This window comes from Girardinichthys multiradiatus, chromosome 12 (assembly GCF_021462225.1).
Source record: "Girardinichthys multiradiatus isolate DD_20200921_A chromosome 12, DD_fGirMul_XY1, whole genome shotgun sequence".
Lineage (NCBI taxonomy): Eukaryota > Metazoa > Chordata > Actinopteri > Cyprinodontiformes > Goodeidae > Girardinichthys > Girardinichthys multiradiatus.
Window position 1 is genome coordinate 14369564 of NC_061805.1, and position 20257 is coordinate 14389820.

Consider the following 20257-nt stretch of genomic DNA (forward strand, 5'->3'; position numbering starts at 1 on the left):
GGTGTTCGGATTGAGGTGTTAAGAGATTAACAGATGTTCTATATTGAGCTGCAGTTGCCACTAAACACATCTTAATACTGTGCACTTTTTGGTAACATTGCTGTTATATATGCATTTGCAGGTGTAGAAGCAGTCTTCTAGGGTGTTACCTTGTATTCTCTTCATCCTTCTTTCTCGCTATTCTTTTCTCCTTGTCTCCCCTTTTCCTTTTTGCCCCACCTCTCTTTCTGGCTTCTGTTTTGTTTCTGTCTCCATGTCCATATATATATATATATATATATATATCAATCAAGCGGACCATTGTAGCGTTAGCTGTAATGCTCCACTTGTAATAGAAAATCTGTTGGGCAACTTCTTGGCACTCAGACAACAATTCTGAGTGCTACTCTGCTGGACAGGACACTTTAAAAAAAAAAAGAGAGGAGCAGCCAACATAACCATGGGAACTCTGCATAGAGCTGCATAGATTTACAGCTCAGGTTAAAAATTCTGTTGATATAACAGCCACTTTTTGTACACTACACAAATGTGGCCCATATGGAAGAGTGGCAAAATGAAACTGGTTGTTAAAAGAAAGCCAAAAGAATTCACGTTTTCAGGGCACACAGCAAACATGAGGTAGAAATAGCTCTGGTCCAAAAATGGAACACAAATTGAACTTTACACCCTCAGCAAAATGTGATGTGTAGTGGATGAAAATGGATGGAGTTTTTATGTTTTAGTTATCTGAAAAAGTGGGAACAACTATTCACCTTGTGTTGGTTAATCTCATAAAATCCCAGCAAAATGCGTTTGATGTGTATTAATAGTTTTGCAAGTGTTTTGATTGACCTATTTCACTTTGCTGCATTTCACATCTGTCTTGTGTGAGCAGGTTCTGGCGGCGTCTCGGAAGGCTGATGAGTAAACTGAACCCAGAGCCGAACCTGATCCATATTATGGGCTGCTATGTGCTGGGAAGTGCTAATGGAGAAAAGGTTTGTTTGTAGCATTGAGGACACACAAGTCAACTTCACCTCAACAGTTTAGTGCAGACATTTACATTTTGCTTACCCCTACTTCTAAATATGCAGGCACAAACTGAGACAAAGGTGTTTTCTGTAACCATGTTCAGATAAATCATTTAAGTATTCTGTTCACTTGGTTCCTTGACTTTGTAGAACCTTGCAAAGCTTTTTTCTGCATTTGCATGGCAAAGACTGAGAGAATAAGCAGTTTCTTTGCCATCAGATACAATAATATATGTTCTTAAAAAATCACAGACAACCGTATGAATTCCATCATTAGCAGCATATTTTTGCTGAAGCTCTTGTACTGCTGTGAGGATTGGGGAAGAGGGATGGGGGTATACAAGCAGATGACACTCAGAGAAGAACAAGATAACAGGCAACCACAAGACTTTTAAAGAATAGGGACCATTGAGTTCTTGACACCCACTATATTAAGCTGCACATACACGCTCATGCGTTCTCTCGCTTTAATTACATGTTCACACATTCACTTTCCCACTCATGCTCCTTCCACAACTCTTTCTCCCCCAAAGAGACTGGCACACTAATCATACAGAGACACACTCATAATAACTTACACCTGAAATATGCCCACCCACTACCCTGCTCATATTTAGACATGCTGCCCCTTCCAGACATGCTTCACTACTGACACTAGAGGTGCAAACACATAAATTGCTATTTTGCCCTTCACAATTAGAATTCTAAATAAGGAATGATACTAAATCTATGAAGAGTAAAGGACATTTAATGAATATTGCATATCTGTGAATTGCTCTGCTTGAGTATCTGTAGATAGAGAAAACAGAGATCAAAAAGTAGAACTCTAAGGGTGTATTCACACCTGCCACTTTTGGTCTGCTTTAAAGTGCCTGTGGCATACTTTTGCTACAAATGTAGAAATTGAAAGAAAATATCTTAATATTGAAGTGTTGTGATTATGAATATATTATTTATTGTTAAATATTAATATTAATAACTTTAATATTTTATTAAATAATATTTTGGTCTGTTAAGGGTTGTTCTGTAAATACAAGCCCAATAAGGCGGTGGTATTAGGAGAAATTTGAAAAAGGGATGAGCCAAGCTCTTACATTACTGAACAGCAAAACTCTGCACAAACATGGAATGAATTCACACAATTTCTTAAAATACAAGAATTTATTAACAAAAATAATAAGTCAACTCAAGTCAAACATATTTCAATCAACAAACTCTTCACTATGCTAAAACAATCCAACTAAACTACCAAGCAGAATTAAAGTTTGAGAACCAAGGATTATCTTGAAGAATCTGGAGATGAAGTTAAGTTAGTCTTGGAACTAACTTAAGCAATAATTGGTACACCTTTACACAACCATTCACAATGCAAGATCAGATAAAATATTGTTTTAATAAAATAATATTTTAAAGAATGATTTGCGGAATAAAACCAACCTTCTGAATGACCAATTCTCAGTGGTGTTTAATTAGCTGCCTTTATTTATTAAAATAATATTTAAAGAAATATTATTTTTAATAAGAACCAAATCTTTGAGTAATGGACTTAATTGTGTTACTTAGTAATCAAGTTTAGTAAAATAATATTTAGGGAAATATTATTTTACTAGATTGAAAACTAACAACCCTTTTGGGTAAATTATCTTTAGCAGGCAAGCACTTGTTCTTAGCTGTTAGCGGTTTAAGCTAACAAAAGAAGCTTATAGCTTAGCACCAGAATCAAACACATACCTTTAAAATACTATTAATAAAAGGGTTAAAATGCATAAGCGTGGACGGCGTGTTATGGCCGATCTACTGTGTTTGAAATCACCCATGGCTGTGGTCCCAACAGAAGGAACTGGGCAGTCATTGGCATTATATTAGGATTAAAGATGTGATAAAGACAATTGTGACATAAATAGGCATATTTCGATGTTAAATTATGTAAGTCCAAAGTCGCTCGGAAATGTCCTCAAAGGAAAACTATCCAGTCATTCATTGTGTGAGCGTCAGTGATAGATTGTTCAGGTAGAAGCCAAGTTGCATTAAAAACAGCATTAATATGGCGAAATGGTGCATTGCTGGTGGTTGCAGCAATACTACGACAGCAGCCATTAGTCTGAAGTATTTTCCTGAAGTGTAGAGGATCAGAGCTGCCTGGATCAGAGCTGGAAAAGTGATGAGGGACAGATAGCCTGGTCCCACCAAGCACAGCCAGCTGTGATCGGAGAACTTTTCGGCAAACTGCTTCGAACAAGAAACCTCTGAATTCGCAAGAAAAAAGGTTGTCAGAGGTTGGGATATCTTCGAGAAAAGAAGAATTTTGAAGCAGATCCTATAGCCCTGCTGTTTAGTGCATCTGATGGGAAAAGATCGCCAAAGAAAAGATTGTTGCTTGCTGTTGCTAAACGGGTCCAAGCACAGCAGGTAAGAATACGTCCTTGTCGCAATTTTTATAAGGAGGTAGGTACATCCCTGCTCCTACACAGCTGAATCAAATGAGTTCATTACCTCTTCAGCATGCCACCAAGTTTGGCAGAGGACCGGTAATGAGCCATTCATTTGATTTAGGTATGTTAGAGCAGGTTCTTAAAGCTGCATGTAACATGCATGTAGTGCTTTCTAGTCCCTCTTTGCCGTTAGCAGATATGGCAAGGTAAGTTGCTCCAGTTACTACACAAGTACTACACTATCTTCCAAAGGATGTTGGGCCTAATCAGAGGATACTGGATTCGTGGGACCCTGGTTGTGAATAACAACATAGGAAAGTGCACACAGTTTATAGAAAGGAAATAGCATTTACTGGTTCCAGTATAATGGATCCAAGTTTGCATTTACATCAACAATAAACAAAATTGCACAATTTTAGGAAAAGATTTAGTAGAATAGACTCAGAATTAAAAAAAATAAATTAACCCAGTTTTTATAGTATTTTAGTCCTTTTCAAAATGTCTTTTCATTCAATGTTTCATTTATTGTGATCAGTGGGGTCACTATCTACCAGTTCGTTCCATCATTTGAGCTGGGGCTCGCCATCCAGTTCTGAAGTGATCCTGGTTTCTCAGTAGCACTATGGGTTGCATAGTGCACCCACTAAAAAAACCTGACCTAGAACAAGGCCAGAATAAAGTAGCTCAAAACCCAGTAACTAATGTCCATAAGCTTACAGTTACAATTTTAAGCTACAATTTAAAGTTCTAGAATTGCGCCGCTCAAGGTGGCAGCAGGTTGGAGTAGCTCTGTTACTTTTGATTCTGATTTATTCTTTTTTGGGAACTCTTCCTCTTGTGGTGGATACAGTTGATTTTTTTTTTTTTTTTTTTTGGACAATTGTCAGATGCTTTGCAGCTTGGAGGATTTTTCCTAATACTTTCTATTTTTGGACATTTGTTATGATGCATTGCCATGGCAACGGGGTTGTTTCTTACAACCGGGAGCAGCTGATTAATATCTCAAAAGCTCAAATAATACTTCAACTACAACCCCAAATCCCTGATGAGTTGAAAAGGAGATGCCGTGGATGCAGAGCAGGAGCTAAGAGAAGAGAGAGAAGGAGGAAGTTCAAACCATCTCTTCCGTCGATTATGATGGGCAATGTGAGATTGTTGGGAAACAAGTTGGATGAACTTCAAGCTCTACAAAGGACCCAGCCAGAGTACCGGGCATTCAGTATTATGTGTTTTACTGAGACATGGCTGCAGGATCATATCCCCGACTCCAGCGTCTCTCTGCCGGGCTTTTTAACCATACGAGCAGACAGAGATTTAAAGAGGAGCAGCAAATGTAAAGGAGGTGGACTGGCAGTACTTGTGAACAACAGATGGTGTAATCCAGGACATGTAACTGTGTGTCATCTCTGCAGTCCAGATATTGAACTGTTGGCAGTAAGTTTTCGTCCATATTATTTACCCAGAGAGCACACCAGTGTTATTTTGGCAACAGTTTACGTTCCACCTTTCGCTGTTGCCGACACTGCATGTGATGCCATTAGCTCAGTTGTTGCTAAGCTACAGACACAAAACCCCAATGCTTTTGTGGCAATTTCTGGTAAAATAACCATGTTTCACTCTCTGCTACACTTCCAACGTTTCAACAGTTTGTCAGCTGCTCTACCAGAGAAAACAAAACATTGGATTTGTTTTATGGAAATGTCAAGGACTAATACATCTCTACAGCAAGACCTCCTCTAGGCAAATCAGATCACACTCTTGTTTTTCTCTGCTCGAAATATAAGCCCCTTGTTCAGAGACAACCTGTCAGGACGTGAACAACGGACGAACCCAGAATGCAGACTAGCAGGCAGCATGACGGTAGGTGAAAAACAATTTAATAAAAAACAAAAACTCACTCACAGATGGTGACCGCAAAAACAGACATGGGCAGGTTGGCAAGACAGACTTGGCATGATGAAAACGCAAGACTTGAGCATGATTTGAAAAGATGTTTCCGCGACAACTAACTGAACAGGTGTGATTAAATGGAGCATGGCACAGGTGGAACACAAAACTGATTAACATGGTGCAGGTGAACCTTAGTGCAGCATTCAACACTGTTGGTCATTCCATTTTATTAGAGCACTTGGAAAACTGGGTCGGCCTTTCTGGTACAGCACTCAGTTGGTTTAAATCCTACTTAAAGGACAGGGACTTTTTGTGTCAATAGGTAACTTTACATCAGAGAGCACAAAAATCACGTGTCGTTCCCCAAGGGTCCATCTTAGGGCCCCTTCTATTCAATATCTACATGCTCCCCCTAACTCAGATTTTAATAAACAACAACGTAAGTTATCATAACTATGCAGACGACACACAGCTATACGTTACGATGTCACCAGGTGACCATGAACCCCTTCAAAAGCACTTGGTAAATGCTTAGAAGAAATCAATGCATGGATGTGCCAAGATTTTCTTCAGCTTGAATCAAAACAAAACTGAAGTAATAATCTTTGGATGAAAGGAAGAGCGTTTCAAAGTTAGCACACAGCTTCAGTTAATGCAGCTAGAAACCACCAGTCAGGCTCGAAATCTGGGTATAGTGATGGACTCAGACCTGACCCTTCAGAGGCACATAAAGGTAGTAACAAGGTCAGTCTTCTATCACCTAAATAACTTCTCCAGGATTAAAGGACTAATGTCTCAGCAGGACCTTGAAAAACCAATTCATGCGTCCATCTTTAGTAGAATTGATTACTGCAACGGTGTCTTCACAGGTCTGCTTAAAAAGTCGATCAGACAGCTGCAGTTGATCCAGAACGCTGCTGCCCGCGTCCTCACTAGAACTAAGAAAGTGGAGCACATCACCCTGGTTCTAAAGTCCTTACACTGGCTCCCTGTAGCTCAGAGAATAGACTTTAAAATACTTCTGTTAGTCTATAAATCACTGAATGGCTTAGCACTAAAATACATTACAGACTTGTTGTCAGTGTATCAACCACCCAGACCTCTCAGGTGTTCTGGCTCAAATCTACTCTGCATACCCAGAACCAGAACCAAACATGGAGAAGCAGGTTTTAGTTCTTATGCTCCACTAATCTGGAATAAACTCCCAAAAAATTGTAAAGCGCTGAAACCCTAAATTGCTTTAAATCAAGATTAAAAACTTATTTGTTTAGAGCGGCTAACCATTATTAGTTAAGTTTTCAGTCCAATTTTCCTTTTGTTTTCTTATCCATCATTCTGTTCTCTTTATTTTTTTAATTACCTCTGTTGCTTGATTTTCTGTATCATTGTAATGTTTTTCCTTATGTACAGTGCCTTGAGTGCCTTGTTGCTGAAAAGCACTATATAAATAAACTTGACTTGACTTGACCGCTACCGAATGTTCATATGGAGAAACCTTACATACACAAGCACACTCACTCATACATTCATACAGCTGTTTGGATCCAAGTGTTTACAGATACACAGATATAAAGATTTACTTTACAGTTGCCACTACATACATCTTGTTTTAAATGGTACCGAATTCTTCTCAGTGATGATGTTGTTATATATATATATATATATATATACTGTATATATGTTTGTTGTGTGTCCATGTGGTTTTCTCTCTCTCTTTCTGCAGGTATAGAAGCAGACCTCTAGGGTATTTTCTCTTTATCCTCCTTTCTCTCTTCTATTCTTATGTCTTCTATCCCTTTAACTTTATGCCCTACCTCTCTCTCTCCCTTTCTTTCTTCTTTTTTTGCATTTGAAATAATCCAAAAGCAATTTCTTACACATATCTTTGGGTTTTTCCTTGGCACTCAGACAATTCTGAGTGCTACACTACTGGACAGGACATGAAAAATAAAATCATATAGTGCAAAGGTACTAGTCTCATGGCATTTATTGTGCAAGGTCAAGACTTTATATCATTTCTGAGAGAAACCCAGAAACGCCCTCATGGGCAAGCTCTTGGTGACAGTGAGACAGGGACATCTAACAAACACCATCACTAAACTACTGAGCCAAAACAATGCCACAAATGTTGCCAGACGTTTGCACTTTCCCATAAGGATTGCAATCAATTCAAGCATGGACTGTTCTTGACCTCAAGATATCAGATATTATGAACTGATTTTTTAAATCCTGTCAGAGTTGCAGTGTAAATAGGTTTAGACTTGTACTGGCATTTCAAGCTGCCCACTAATGCCTTTTTCCTCCCCAGACCAATGTTGGGAGGAATTCTTCTTCACCTCCGAACACGTCATGACATTTAGTTGCTGGTACCTGTCAAAGTCTCTCATGTCTCACACCTGCCCATTTCTCAGCAGAGTATGACTTCTGGGGAAATAATCGATACCATCTACTGCAGCTGTCGGTGTTCATTATGTTTTGTTTCACAGATGTAATAAATCTTGGGAAACAAACTTTCTAACAGTCATCCTGAAACTACAGCCCCTGAGTGAATTAAGCACATACTAAGAACAAGACTTAGCTAATTGTTAAGCCTTTCTGAATTAAAGTACCACAATGAATAAAATATTTAGAATCTTCAAAAATCAGGAACATTTGGCAACATTAAAGATGTCTAAATTTATTAACTCATATCAATTTATTTAGCAACAATTTTTCTGTAACGCATTGTTGGCATGGTCTTTCTTGGCAAATTTCTTGAGGACTTATGGCTCCCCGGGGGCTTCGACAGTAATGAGTTTGGGTTTTGTCCTTGGAGCAACATATTAAGGGGTAGATTTGTTGGCACCCTTTAGGGAATTTAAAGCATCGAAAATGAACATTTTCTTTATATCACTTTAAATATGTAAATTGTCTTCCAATTTCAAGGAAGGTAAGGAAAAACAAACAAAAAAAAAACAATCACCAAAGGACAGTTTGCTATTTGCTGGTGTTCAAAACTGAAACAGATTTTTTGAAATGTCACACATCGTTAATTATGAAAAATATACACCCTCTTAAAATTCAAGGGATTTAATGTGTAAATGGTGAAGGCCCATATTCACAAAGATTCTCTGAGTCCTCTCGGAGAGCTCTTATATTAGCCTAAAAATTCTTGGCAAAGACTCCTAGCTTAATAGTGATTATGTTGGCTGCTGAGAGCAACTCTGAGCAAGAGGAGAGAATTCCTATCTTAGTAATGAGGTGTGGTTGATCCTTTTGCCAGGGTGATGTTGTCTTCTAAGAGCTGTGATTGGTTGTTAAAAGATATAACAAAAAATGCAGTTCAAGACAAACAGGCATTCCCGAGCAGATCAATGTGTCGTTCCCTCTGCTTTCAGCACCAGCCTTGAATGTGAACAGCTCTGGTACCTGCTGCAATCAGAAGCTAGAGAGGAGATATCTTACCGAGTGTCATGCCTGTTCATGTGTTTTGGTTGCCTTCATTATGGTCTCTTGACTTCATTTCCTCAGGTGTCTCCTTGATCCTGCCTTGATGTATTTCACCTGGTTTCTTTATTACCTGTCCCCTATTTAATCATCTTGATTCCCTCCCTTCTTTGCTAGTTTGTCTCGACTCCTGTCAGCATACCAGCGATTATGTCTTGTCTCGAACTTTGGAACATTGACCATGGCCTCATTTTTAGAACTACCCCTTTGGATCACGGACTATTTTTGTGTTCTTTTCTCTGTAACTTAAGACTGAGTTTGTACATTGGGTTTGGTCCTGCCTTTTGACACCGAGGAAAAATTCTAAGAAAAATCATATAATTTGAGAAATTCTAAGATTTTTCTTAGAATGATGTCACTAGGAGCTACTTTTCCTCTTAGGATGCTTTGTGAATACGGACCCTGGTCTTTACCAATCTGACCTCATCAGTACTAACCTCATTTTAAACTTTTAAACACAAATGAAGCCACAATGGAAATGTTTGTGATTACATCCCCAAAACCCTAGAACAGGGGTCTACAACTCCAGTCCTCGAATGCTACTGGCCTGCAACATTTAGATTCATCCCTGCTTTAACACACCTATATGAAATGAATAATTAATAGCCAGGATTCCAAAGGTTGCAGGGCAGTAGCACTCGAAGACTGGAGTTGCAGACCCTTGGACTAAATACTTCCAAAATACAAAAATCTGTAAAATGTAAAGGGTGTGTACTTTCTACTCACTATGATTGTGTATAATGTATCAGTGTGTCCAAATTATGTAATCTCAATTTGCTGAGTTATATTGCATTGTGTATGTGCCCTCTTTAATACTTCTCTAGCATTGATTTTCTACCCATCTAATACTGTACCATACACAGTTTCACTACTAAGCCAGATGACCACAGAACTTTCCCACAGATGGGCAAAAACAGTCTCTAGGGCTAAAGAACTGTTTTTTCTAAGGGCCCTAACCACTCCAAACTCACACATGCACTGAACCCCCACAGTTAAGCTGTTGGGGGATGGGAGTAAGCTGTTGAACTCATATTGATTTGAATTGTTGAACTCATTTATTTGTGCAAAATATTTGCTGTTCAATAATAGTTATCTGTGTAAAATATTAGATATTTATATATTTATTATTATACTTACATACTTATAACTTATTTTTACTTAAACTCTGACACACTGCACAGGAGCAGCTTTGTACATCTAATTTTTGTACATTTAATCTCATTTTACATTTGTGTAATGATAAAAAAGGTATTCTATTCTATTCTATTGTTATGATTTGGGGTTGTTTGGTTTTTGGTTTCTGGTTTTTTCTTATGTTTTTCACAGTTAAGGTTTTGACTCGTTCTTTTGTTATTATTCTTCTTAGATTTTGAATCATGCTTCTGTTATTTTCCTGGTCATGCTTTAGTTTTGTCGTCTTGTTCATGTTTTGTTCAAGTTTGGTTTTGTTTGTATATTAGAATCTCTGTTTTTGACGCAGCCACGTTTTGTTCTGTCTGTCAATTAAGTTTATTCAGTTCACCTGTCTAAGTTAATATGTCTCCACTGCTCCACCTGGTTTTCACTCCATATATACACACGTGTTCAGTTAGTCGTTGCGGAAACATTTGTCTCATTCTCATGTCTTGCTCTCATGCTCATGTCTAGTTTTCATGCTCAAGTCTTGTTTTTTAATCATGCCATGCCTGTCTAGCCTGCCCGTTTGTTTTGTTCCTGCCTCCTGTAGTGAGTGAGTTTTTTTTTTTTTGTTATTAAATCTTTTGCACTTACCGTCATGCTGCCTTCTGGTCTGCATTCTGGGGTCCTACAGGTCCTTCTCGAAATATTAGCATATTGTGATAAAGTTCATTATTTTCCATAATGTCATGATGAAAATTTAACATTCATATATTTTAGATTCATTGCACACTAACTGAAATATTTCAGGTCTTTTATTGTCTTATTACGGATGATTGTGGCATACAGCTCATGAAAACCCAAAATTCCTACCTCACAAAATTAGCATATTTCATCCGACCAATAAAAGAAGTGTTTTTAATACAAAAAACGTCAACTTTCAAATAATCATGTACAGTTATGCACTCAATACTTGGTCGGGAATCCTTGTGCAGAAATTACTGCTTCAATGGCGTGGCATGGAGGCAATCAGCCTGTGGCACTGCTGAGGTCTTATGGAGGCCCAGGATGCTTCGATAGCGGCCTTTAGCTCATCCAGAGTGTTGGGTCTTGAGTCTCTCAACGTTCTCTTCACAATATCCCACAGATTCTCTATGGGGTTCAGGTCAGGAGAGTTGGCAGGCCAATTGAGCACAGTGATACCATGGTCAGTAAACCATTTACCAGTGGTTTTGGCACTGTGAGCAGGTGCCAGGTCGTGCTGAAAAATGAAATCTTCATCTCCATAAAGCTTTTCAGCAGATGGAAGCATGAAGTGCTCCAAAACCTCCTGATAGCTAGCTGCATTGACCCTGCCCTTGATAAAACACAGTGGACCAACACCAGCAGCTGACACGGCACCCCAGACCATCACTGACTGTGGGTACTTGACACTGGACTTCTGGCATTTTGGCATTTCCTTCTCCCCAGTCTTCCTCCAGACTCTGGCACCTTGATTTCCGAATGACATGCATAATTTGCTTTCATCCGAAAAAAGTACTTTGGACCACAGAGCAACAGTCCAGTGCTGTTTCTCTGTAGCCCAGGTCAGGCGCTTCTGCCGCTGTTTCTGGTTCAAAAGTGGCTTGACCTGGGGAATGCGGCACCTGTAGCCCAGTTCCTTATTATGCTTTGGGGCTGTTTTTCTGCTACTGGTGCATGGTGATATTATCACATTGAACAGGGTCATTTACTGTGAAATTTAGTATGAGAACACTGAAGATGGGTTTTGTAGGAATACACACTGCTAAGACAATGATGAAGTGGCCAATATAGCATATCTAGGTCATGGTGTGGTCTAGTAAGTATATGGACCTCAATTCAACGGGAAATCTGAAGAGGGAGCTAAGGCTTTAAGTTGCCAAGAAACAGCTAAGACATCTAAAGGATTTAGAGAGTTTCTGTAAAGGACTGGTTCATAATCTACAATTTAATGCTGTGTTTTCTTGTAAAGGTTTCTCTACGAAGTTCTATGTCATGATTTAATGGGGGATCAAATCAAGACAGTTTCGGTTTCCATTTTTTTCATACTCCAATATAGTGGAAGTGTGGAATTTCAATAAGGGTTATCATACAGGTCAGTCGCACACCAGCACTGGTTGCAATTTGTTCTTAATATTAAGAACTCAACACAGCTGATCAAAAACACAAACAAAGTATTATCATTGAGAACCACAGGACAGGTTACAAAACCTTCCAAATATATAAACATTTTTATTTTGGTATTAAAATACCTCTGTAATAAAGACATATTTGTTGTAAAATGTGATGGAAATCATCATTGCAAGACATGTCTGGTGGCCATTTCCACAACATGAACGCAGTGATGCACATGGGATCAAGCTAATGAAAGCTTATTTAATGATTGTCAGTCCATTGATGAATGACTGGGCTGTCATCAGGGTTGCTGGAAGTAATTTGATTGTGGCAGGCAAGATCTGGGTCAGCTGGCTGCAGTGCATTGGTGTCATCAGTCATGAGCCATTTTTTAAACAGTCTGGACAAAATCTACACACTGATTTCTACATTAGAAGAGCTCACGTTGTGCAGTTTAACCACGCAGACCTTTAAAATAAAGTAAACAACCCCAGAATGGAAGTGATATATGTTTTGGTTCTTTGAACTGTTCTCTGATTGCTTTGCCAGTAGCACAGGCTAATGGAAAATGTAAAACATTAATGCTACAGTGATATATCATGAGAGTAGGATGTTTAAGTAGAAGCATGCAATGGTGATTTCCTCATCTCAATTTATTGAAACAAAAGCCATGGCAAACAAAACAAAAAAAACAATTACAGTTTCACAACGACATCTCATGCTGTTTACATGTAGATTTATTGTTTGCTGAGGCATGGCATCCCACTCTTTTTAAAGGGCAGCCCTCAGGTCATTGAGGTTCTGGGGCACAGAGTTACAGGTCCTTCTCAAAATATTAGCATATTGTGATAAAGTTCATTATTTTCCATAATGTCATGATGAAAAATTAACATTCATATATTTTAGATTCATTGCACACTAACTGAAATATTTCAGGTCTTTTATTGTCTTAATACGGATGATTTTGGCATACAGCTCATGAAAACCCAAAATTCCTATCTCAAAAATTAGCATATTTCATCCAACCAATAAAAGAAAAGTGTTTTTAATACAAAAAACGTCAACCTTCAAATAATCATGTACATACTGTACGACTGACCTGTACATAAACTGTAAGCCTTTCTATTCCCCCCGTGAGTTTGCTTCGTTCATCCTGGTCGGTGTTTACATCCCACCGCAAGCTAACGTGCAGGTCGCACAGCGCATGCTCGCCGACCAGATACTGAGTGTGGAGCGGACCAACCCGGACTCCTTAGTAATCGTCGCTGGTGACTTTAACAAAGGTAATCTGACCCACGAACTTCCCAAATACAGACAGTTTATAAAATGTCCGACCAGAGAGGACAACATTCTGGATCACTGTTACACCACCATCAGAGACGCTTATCACGCCGTCCCACGTGCTGCACTGGGCCAATCCGACCACATCATGGTCCACCTGATTCCTGCATACAGGCAGAAACTAAAGCTCTGCAAACCTGTTGTGAGGACGACAAGGAAGTGGAGCAGTGAGGCTGTGGAGAATCTCCAGGCGTGTTTAGGCTGTACAGACTGGGATGTGTTCAGGACTACTACCAACAGTCTGGACGAGTACACAGAGGCTGTGACTTCCTACATCAGCTTCTGTGAGGACAGCTGTGTACCATCATGCACCAGGGTGAGTTACAACAACGACAAACCCTGGTTCACAGCTAAACTCAGAAGGTTAAGACTGGATAAGGAAGAGGCCTTCAGGAGTGGGGACAAAGACATATACAGAGAGGCTAAGTACAAGTTTGGCAAGGCAGTGAAAGAGGCCAAACGACTGTACTCTGAGAGGCTCCAAAACCAGTTCTCAGCCAACGACTCTGCGTCTGTCTGGAAAGGGCTCAAGCAAATCACCAATTACAAGCCGAAAGCCCCCCACTCCATCAACGACCGACGCCTCGCTAACGACCTGAACGAGTTCTACTGCCGCTTTGAAAGACAAAGGGACAGTCCTGCAACCATCTCCCACGACGCCCCCCAACAGCTGCAGCCACAATCCACCACCCCCATCTCTCCAACCTCAAGAGGGGCCTTGGCACCTCCAACCCCCACCCTGAAGTTCCCCCCCACCAGCCCCCTACCCACGCCGAGGACGGCTCTTTCCATCCAGGAGAGGGACGTCAACAAACTCTTCAGGAGACAGAACCCCCGGAAAGCTGCTGGTCCGGATTCTGTCTCACCAGCCAGCCTGAAGCACTGCGCTGATCAGCTGTCTCCAGTCTTCACAGACATTTTTAACACCTCACTGGAGACATGTCATGTGCCAGCCTGCTTCAAGTCCTCCACCATCGTCCCTGTTCCCAAGAAGCCAAGGACCACAGGGCTTAATGACTTCAGACCCGTCGCCCTGACCTCTGTGGTGATGAAGTCCTTTGAGCGCCTTGTGCTCTCACACCTAAAAGACATCACCGACCCCCTCCTGGACCCCCTGCAGTTTGCCTACAGAGCCAACAGGTCTGTAGATGATGCAGTCAACCTAGCCCTTCACTTCATCCTCCGGCACCTGGACTCCACAGGAACCTATGCCAGGATCCTGTTTGTGGATTTCAGCTCTGCCTTCAACACCATCGTCCCAGCTCTGCTCCAGGAGAAGCTCTCCCAGCTGAGTGTGCCCGACTCCACCTGCAGGTGGATCACTGACTTCCTGTCTGACAGGAAGCAGCGCGTGAGGCTGGGGAAGCACGTCTCTGACTCCCTGACCATCAGCACCGGTTCCCCCCAAGGCTGTGTTCTCTCTCCTCTGCTCTTCTCCCTGTACACCAACAGCTGCACCTCCAGTCACCAGTCTGTCAAGCTTCTGAAGTTTGCGGACGACACCACCCTGATCGGACTCATCTCTGATGGTGACGAGTCCGCGTACAGATGGGAAGTGGACCATCTGTTGGACTGGTGCAGCCAGAACAGCCTTGAGCTCAACGCTCTAAAGACAGTGGAGATGGTTGTGGACTTCAGGCAGAACCCAGCCCCACCTGCCCCCATCACCCTCTGTGACTCCACAATTGACACTGTGGAATCTTTCCGCTTCCTGGGAACCATCATCTCCCAGGATCTCAAGTGGGAGCCAAACATCAGCTCCCTCATCAAGAAAGCCCAGCAGAGGATGTTCTTCCTGCGGCAGCTGAAGAAATTCAACCTGCCAAAGACTATGATGGTGCACTTCTACACAGCCATCATTGAGTCCATCCTCACCTCCTCCATCACCATCTGGTACGCCGCTGCTACAGCCAAGGATAAGGGCAGGCTGCAGCGTGTCATTCGGTCTGCTGAGAAGGTGATTGGCTGCAGTCTACTGTCGCTCCAGGAACTGTACACCTCCAGGACCCTGAAGCGGGCAGGGAAGATTCTGGCTGATCCCTCCCACCCCGGTCACAGACTCTTTGAGACTCTCCCCTCTGGCAGGAGGCTGCGGTCCATCCGGACCAAAACCTCACGCCACAAGAACAGTTTTTTCCCATCTGCCACCAGCCTGGTTAACAAAGCCCGGAAACCACCCTGACATTCCCCCTTTCCCCCACACCCCCCCTTTTTTTGCTGACAGGACACCTGTAACTCTATGCGTTACATTAACGCTCAGCTTGGACTCCTGCTTACTTGCACTGCTTTACTTGCACAATGATCACCTGCACTGTTGTATTGCTCTTGCATCTTATACTGCTCTATACTGCTCACTCACTTAAAACTGTGCACTTATATTTATATTATATTGTAGATATGTTTGTACTGTTTAATTTGTACTGTATTGCACCGACTATGCCAAAACAAATTCCTTGTATGTCCAAAAACGTACTTGGCAATAAAGCTTTTCTGATTCTGATTCTGATTCTGATTCTGATTCAGTTATGCACTCAATACTTGGTCGGGAATCCTTTGGCAGAAATGACTGCTTCAATGCGGCGTGGCATGGAGGCAATCAGCCTGTGGCACTGCTGAGGTCTTATGGAGGCCCAGGATGCTTCGATAGCGGCCTTTAGCTCATCCAGAGTGTTGGGTCTTGAGTCTCTCAACGTTCTCTTCACAATATCCCACAGATTCTCTATGGGGTTCAGGTCAGGACAGTTGGCAGGCCAATTGAGCACAGTGATACCATGGTCAGTAAACCATTTACCAGTGGTTTTGGCACTGTGAGCAGGTGCCAGGTCGTGCTGAAAAATGAAATCTTCATCTCCATAAAGCTTTTCAGCAGATGGAAGCATGAAGTGCTCCAAAATCTCCTGATAGCTAGCTGCATTGACCCTGCCCTTGATAAAACACAGTGGACCAACACCAGCAGCTGACACGGCACCCCAGACCATCACTGACTGTGGGTACTTGACACTGGACTTCTGGCATTTTGGCATTTCCTTCTCCCCAGTCTTCCTCCAGACTCTGGCACCTTGATTTCTGAATGACATGCAGAATTTGCTTTCATCCGAAAAAAGTACTTTGGACCACTGAGCAACAGTCCAGTGCTGCTTGTCTGTAGCCCAGGTCAGGCGCTTCTGCCGCTGTTTCTGGTTCAAAAGTGGCTTGACCTGGGGAATGCGGCACCTGTAGCCCAGTTCCTGCACACGCCTGTGCACGGTGGCTCTGGATGTTTCTACTCCAGACTCAGTCCACTGCTTCCGCAGGTCCCCCAAGGTCTGGAATCGGCCCTTCTCCACAATCTTCCTCAGGGTCCGGTCACCTCTTCTCGTTGTGCAGCGTTTTCTGCCACACTTTTTCCTTCCCACAGACTTCCCACTGAGGTGCCTTGATACAGCACTCTGGGAACAGCCTATTCGTTTAGAAATTTCTTTCTGTGTCTTACCCTCTTGCTTGAGGGTGTCAATAGTGGCCTTCTGGACAGCAGTCAGGTCGGCAGTCTTACCCGTGATTGGGGTTTTTAGTGATGAACCAGGCTGGGAGTTTTAAAGGCCTCAGGAATCTTTTGCAGGTGTTTAGAGTTAACTTGTTGATTCAGATGATTAGGTTCATAGCTCGTTTAGAGACCCTTTTAATGATATGCTAATTTTGTGAGATAGGAATTTTGGGTTTTCATGAGCTGTATGCCAAAATCATCCGTATTAAGACAATAAAAGACCTGAAATATGTCAGTTAGTGTGCAATGAATCTAAAATATATGAATGTTAAATTTTCATCATGACATTATGGAAAATAATGAACTTTATCACAATATGCTAAAATTTTGAGAAGGACCTATATATCTCACAAACCGTGACAGTATGTTTCCGCCAACAATGGACCTCGCGAGGAGCATCAGGCTAGCTCCATGGACCTCTTTACTTTCCTGTCTCGGGAGGCGGAGAAGTCGTTGTGCCGTTCTGCGGTGCTGTCAGTGCCGCAGTCGGCTTATGATGGATCCAGATTGGCGAAAACATGTCCTGGGACAGGTCCCCTTCGTCGCCGTTCTTCTCCTCCCCTTCATACGCCAGTGAAGCCCTCCCCCTCTCCGCCGCAAGAGACTTTGGCGCGGAGCGCCTTCCTGTGGTTCGGCTGCCGAGGAGGTGGTTTCCCTGTCAGCGGACGTGAGGGCTGTGGCAAGTAAGCCATCATCTTCGTCTGCCACAGCACGGTCTGCCAGGCTCGCTGCAGCTCCGCCCATGCCGTCTTCGCTCGATACAGCTCGGTGTTCTGAGGCAATACCTGACGAGCTGGAGCAGCGTTTAAGGTTTTGTGCTCGCCATATAAAGAGCTTAAAGAAGACCAGCCTCATGTATTCCTCTCCGGAGCTGATGGAGAGAATCAGGCAGGTGGAGAGGGACTATGAGACTGCAGAGCAGTCCACGTCAGGTCTCCAGAGCGCTGCTGCAGAGCAGCCCACGTCAGGTCTCCAGAGCGCTGCTGCAGAGCAGCCCACGTCAGGTCTCCAGAGCGCTGCTGCAGAGCAGCCCACGTCAGGTCTCCACAGCGCTGCTGCAGAGCAGCCCACGTCAGGTCTCCACAGCGCTGCTGCAGAGCAGCCTGACTCCAGGCCTGACACACCACAGCCTGACACACTACAGCCTGACATGACGCCTGACCCTAAGTCAGCCTCTGCTCACATCACTGAGGGTCCGGCCGACGCCTCAGCTCCTGCTCACGTCACTGAGGATCCCGTCGACGCCTCAGCTCCTGCTCACGCCACTGAGGGTCTCGGCGACGCCTCAGCCTCTGCTCACGCCACTGAGGGTCTCGGCGACGCCTCAGCCTCTGCTTCAGCCTCTGATGGTTCGCCAGGCTTTGCTTCAGCCTCTGATGGTTCGCCAGGCTCTGCTTCAGCCTCTGAGGGTTTGCCAGGCTCTGCTTCAGCCTCTGAGGGTTCGCCAGGCTCTGCTTCAGCCTTTGAGGGTTTGCCAGGCTCTGCTTCAGCCTCTGAGGGTTCGCCAGGCTCTGCTTCAGCCTCTGAGGGTTCGCCAGGCTCTGCTTCAGCCTTTGAGGGTTCGCCAGGCTCTGCTTCAGCCTCTGAGGTTTCGCCAGGCTCTGCTTCAGCCTCTGAGGGTTCGCCAGGCTCCACGCCTCCGGAGTTCCACAGAGTTTCCGGGAGGTCCTCTACTCTGCTCAGTCGGCCTCCACGTCTTTGGTGCAGGTCGGGTCGCCCGCCTGAACTCCATGCCTGCTGGGGCACGACCTCCTGGTCGCCCGCCTGAACTCTGTTTTTGTTTTTGGCCCTCCTACCGAGGCCCCCACCGCCCGCCCTGGTGGGTTCTTTTTTGTTTCTGGCCCTCCTGCTGAGGCCCCCACCGCCCACCCTGTTTGGGTTGATTTTGGACTCTTGTGGGCATCTGGTATCTGCCCTTAAGGGGGGGGGGGTTCTGTTATGATTTGGGGTTGTTTGGTTTTTGGTTTCTGGTTTTTCTTATGTTTTTCACAGTTAAGGTTTTGACTCGTTCTTTTGTTATTATTCTTCTTAGATCTTGAATCATGCTTCTGTTATTTTCCTGGTCATGCTTTAGTTTTGTCGTCTTGTTCATGTTTTGTTCAAGTTTGGTTTTGTTTGTATATTAGAGTCTTTGTTTTTGACGCAGCCACGTTTTGTTCTGTCTGTCAATTAAGTTTATTCGGTTCACCTGTCCAAGTTAATATGTCTCCACTGCTCCACCTGGTTTTCACTCCATATATACACACGTGTTCAGTTAGTCGTTGCGGAAACATTTGTCTCATTCTCATGTCTTGCTCTCATGCTCATGTCTAGTTTTCATGCTCAAGTCTTGTTTTTTAATCATGCCATGCCTGTCTAGCCTGTCCGTTTGTTTTGTTCCTGCCTCCTGCAGTGAGTGAGTTTTTTTTTTTTGTTATTAAATCTTTTGCACTTACCGTCATGCTGCCTTCTGGTCTGCATTCTGGGGTCCTATATCTCACAAACCGTAACATCTATTCTATTCTATATCAGCAGAAATCCTTTCAGCTGCACCACATCTGGTACCGGAGATGATAATCATTCAAAAAATCTATTTTTATCCACCACAAGAGGAATTTGAGTTGTTAAAAAGAATTAATCAAAATGAAAAATAACAGAGCTATTCCAACCTGCTGCCACCTTGAGCGGCGCAACTCTAGAATTGAGACCCTAATAATGACTAAGAGAAAGAAGGCTCAAAAGAAGTTTTTTGAAATGGGTTGAAATATTGTTGTGAAATAGAAATCAGACTTGGCCAAAGTATATGCAGGTCAGAGCTTCGCAAAACATTAGCTACAAATTCCTGTTCAGTAAATCTTCACATCACTGAATGTCTTCTATTTCTCTCTATGACTTTTAAACCTTTAAGGCTAATCACTGTTCAAAACTTATTGACACTGACAGTAAAAACACTCCACTTTTAAAAAATGTTTAAAAAGCAAACATTTTTTTTTTTCCTGAGTGATGGTTCTGCTGTTTTCTGTCCTTTGAAGGAAAATATTCTTTATTAAACTCCCCTTTTTTCTCTTTCTCTTTCTTGCAGCTTATTCAGACTTTAAAAAGGCTGATGAGACCCTCGTCTGTTGAATTCAAGTCCCCACTAGAGCTGTCTGCCCAGGGTGAGAGCATCACATGTACATTTGGAACTCATGAAGTCACTAGCTTTAGAAATAAAATATACAGACACTGCTTAGTACATTTGAGCTTTGTAGGAGTTGTGCGCAGTAAAAAGAACAGATTAAAAGCCATACTTTATTGATTTAGTGTTATAGACTTCAGCAGTACCCTGTTAGACTGTTTATAGA

The 20257-nt window shown here is 42.6% G+C and overlaps 1 protein-coding gene across 3 annotated transcripts in view; it reads left to right on the plus strand.

The window, feature by feature from the left end:
- nsmfb (NMDA receptor synaptonuclear signaling and neuronal migration factor b) overlaps positions 1 to 20257 on the plus strand; it is a 107102-nt gene that overhangs the window by 73008 nt on the left and 13837 nt on the right. For all 3 annotated transcript variants that reach the window (XM_047382406.1, XM_047382407.1, XM_047382408.1), the window contains 2 exons: positions 875 to 977; positions 19996 to 20071. In XM_047382406.1, coding sequence (XP_047238362.1) covers positions 875 to 977; positions 19996 to 20071 — 179 coding nt within the window. The remainder of the gene's footprint in view (positions 1 to 874; positions 978 to 19995; positions 20072 to 20257) is intronic.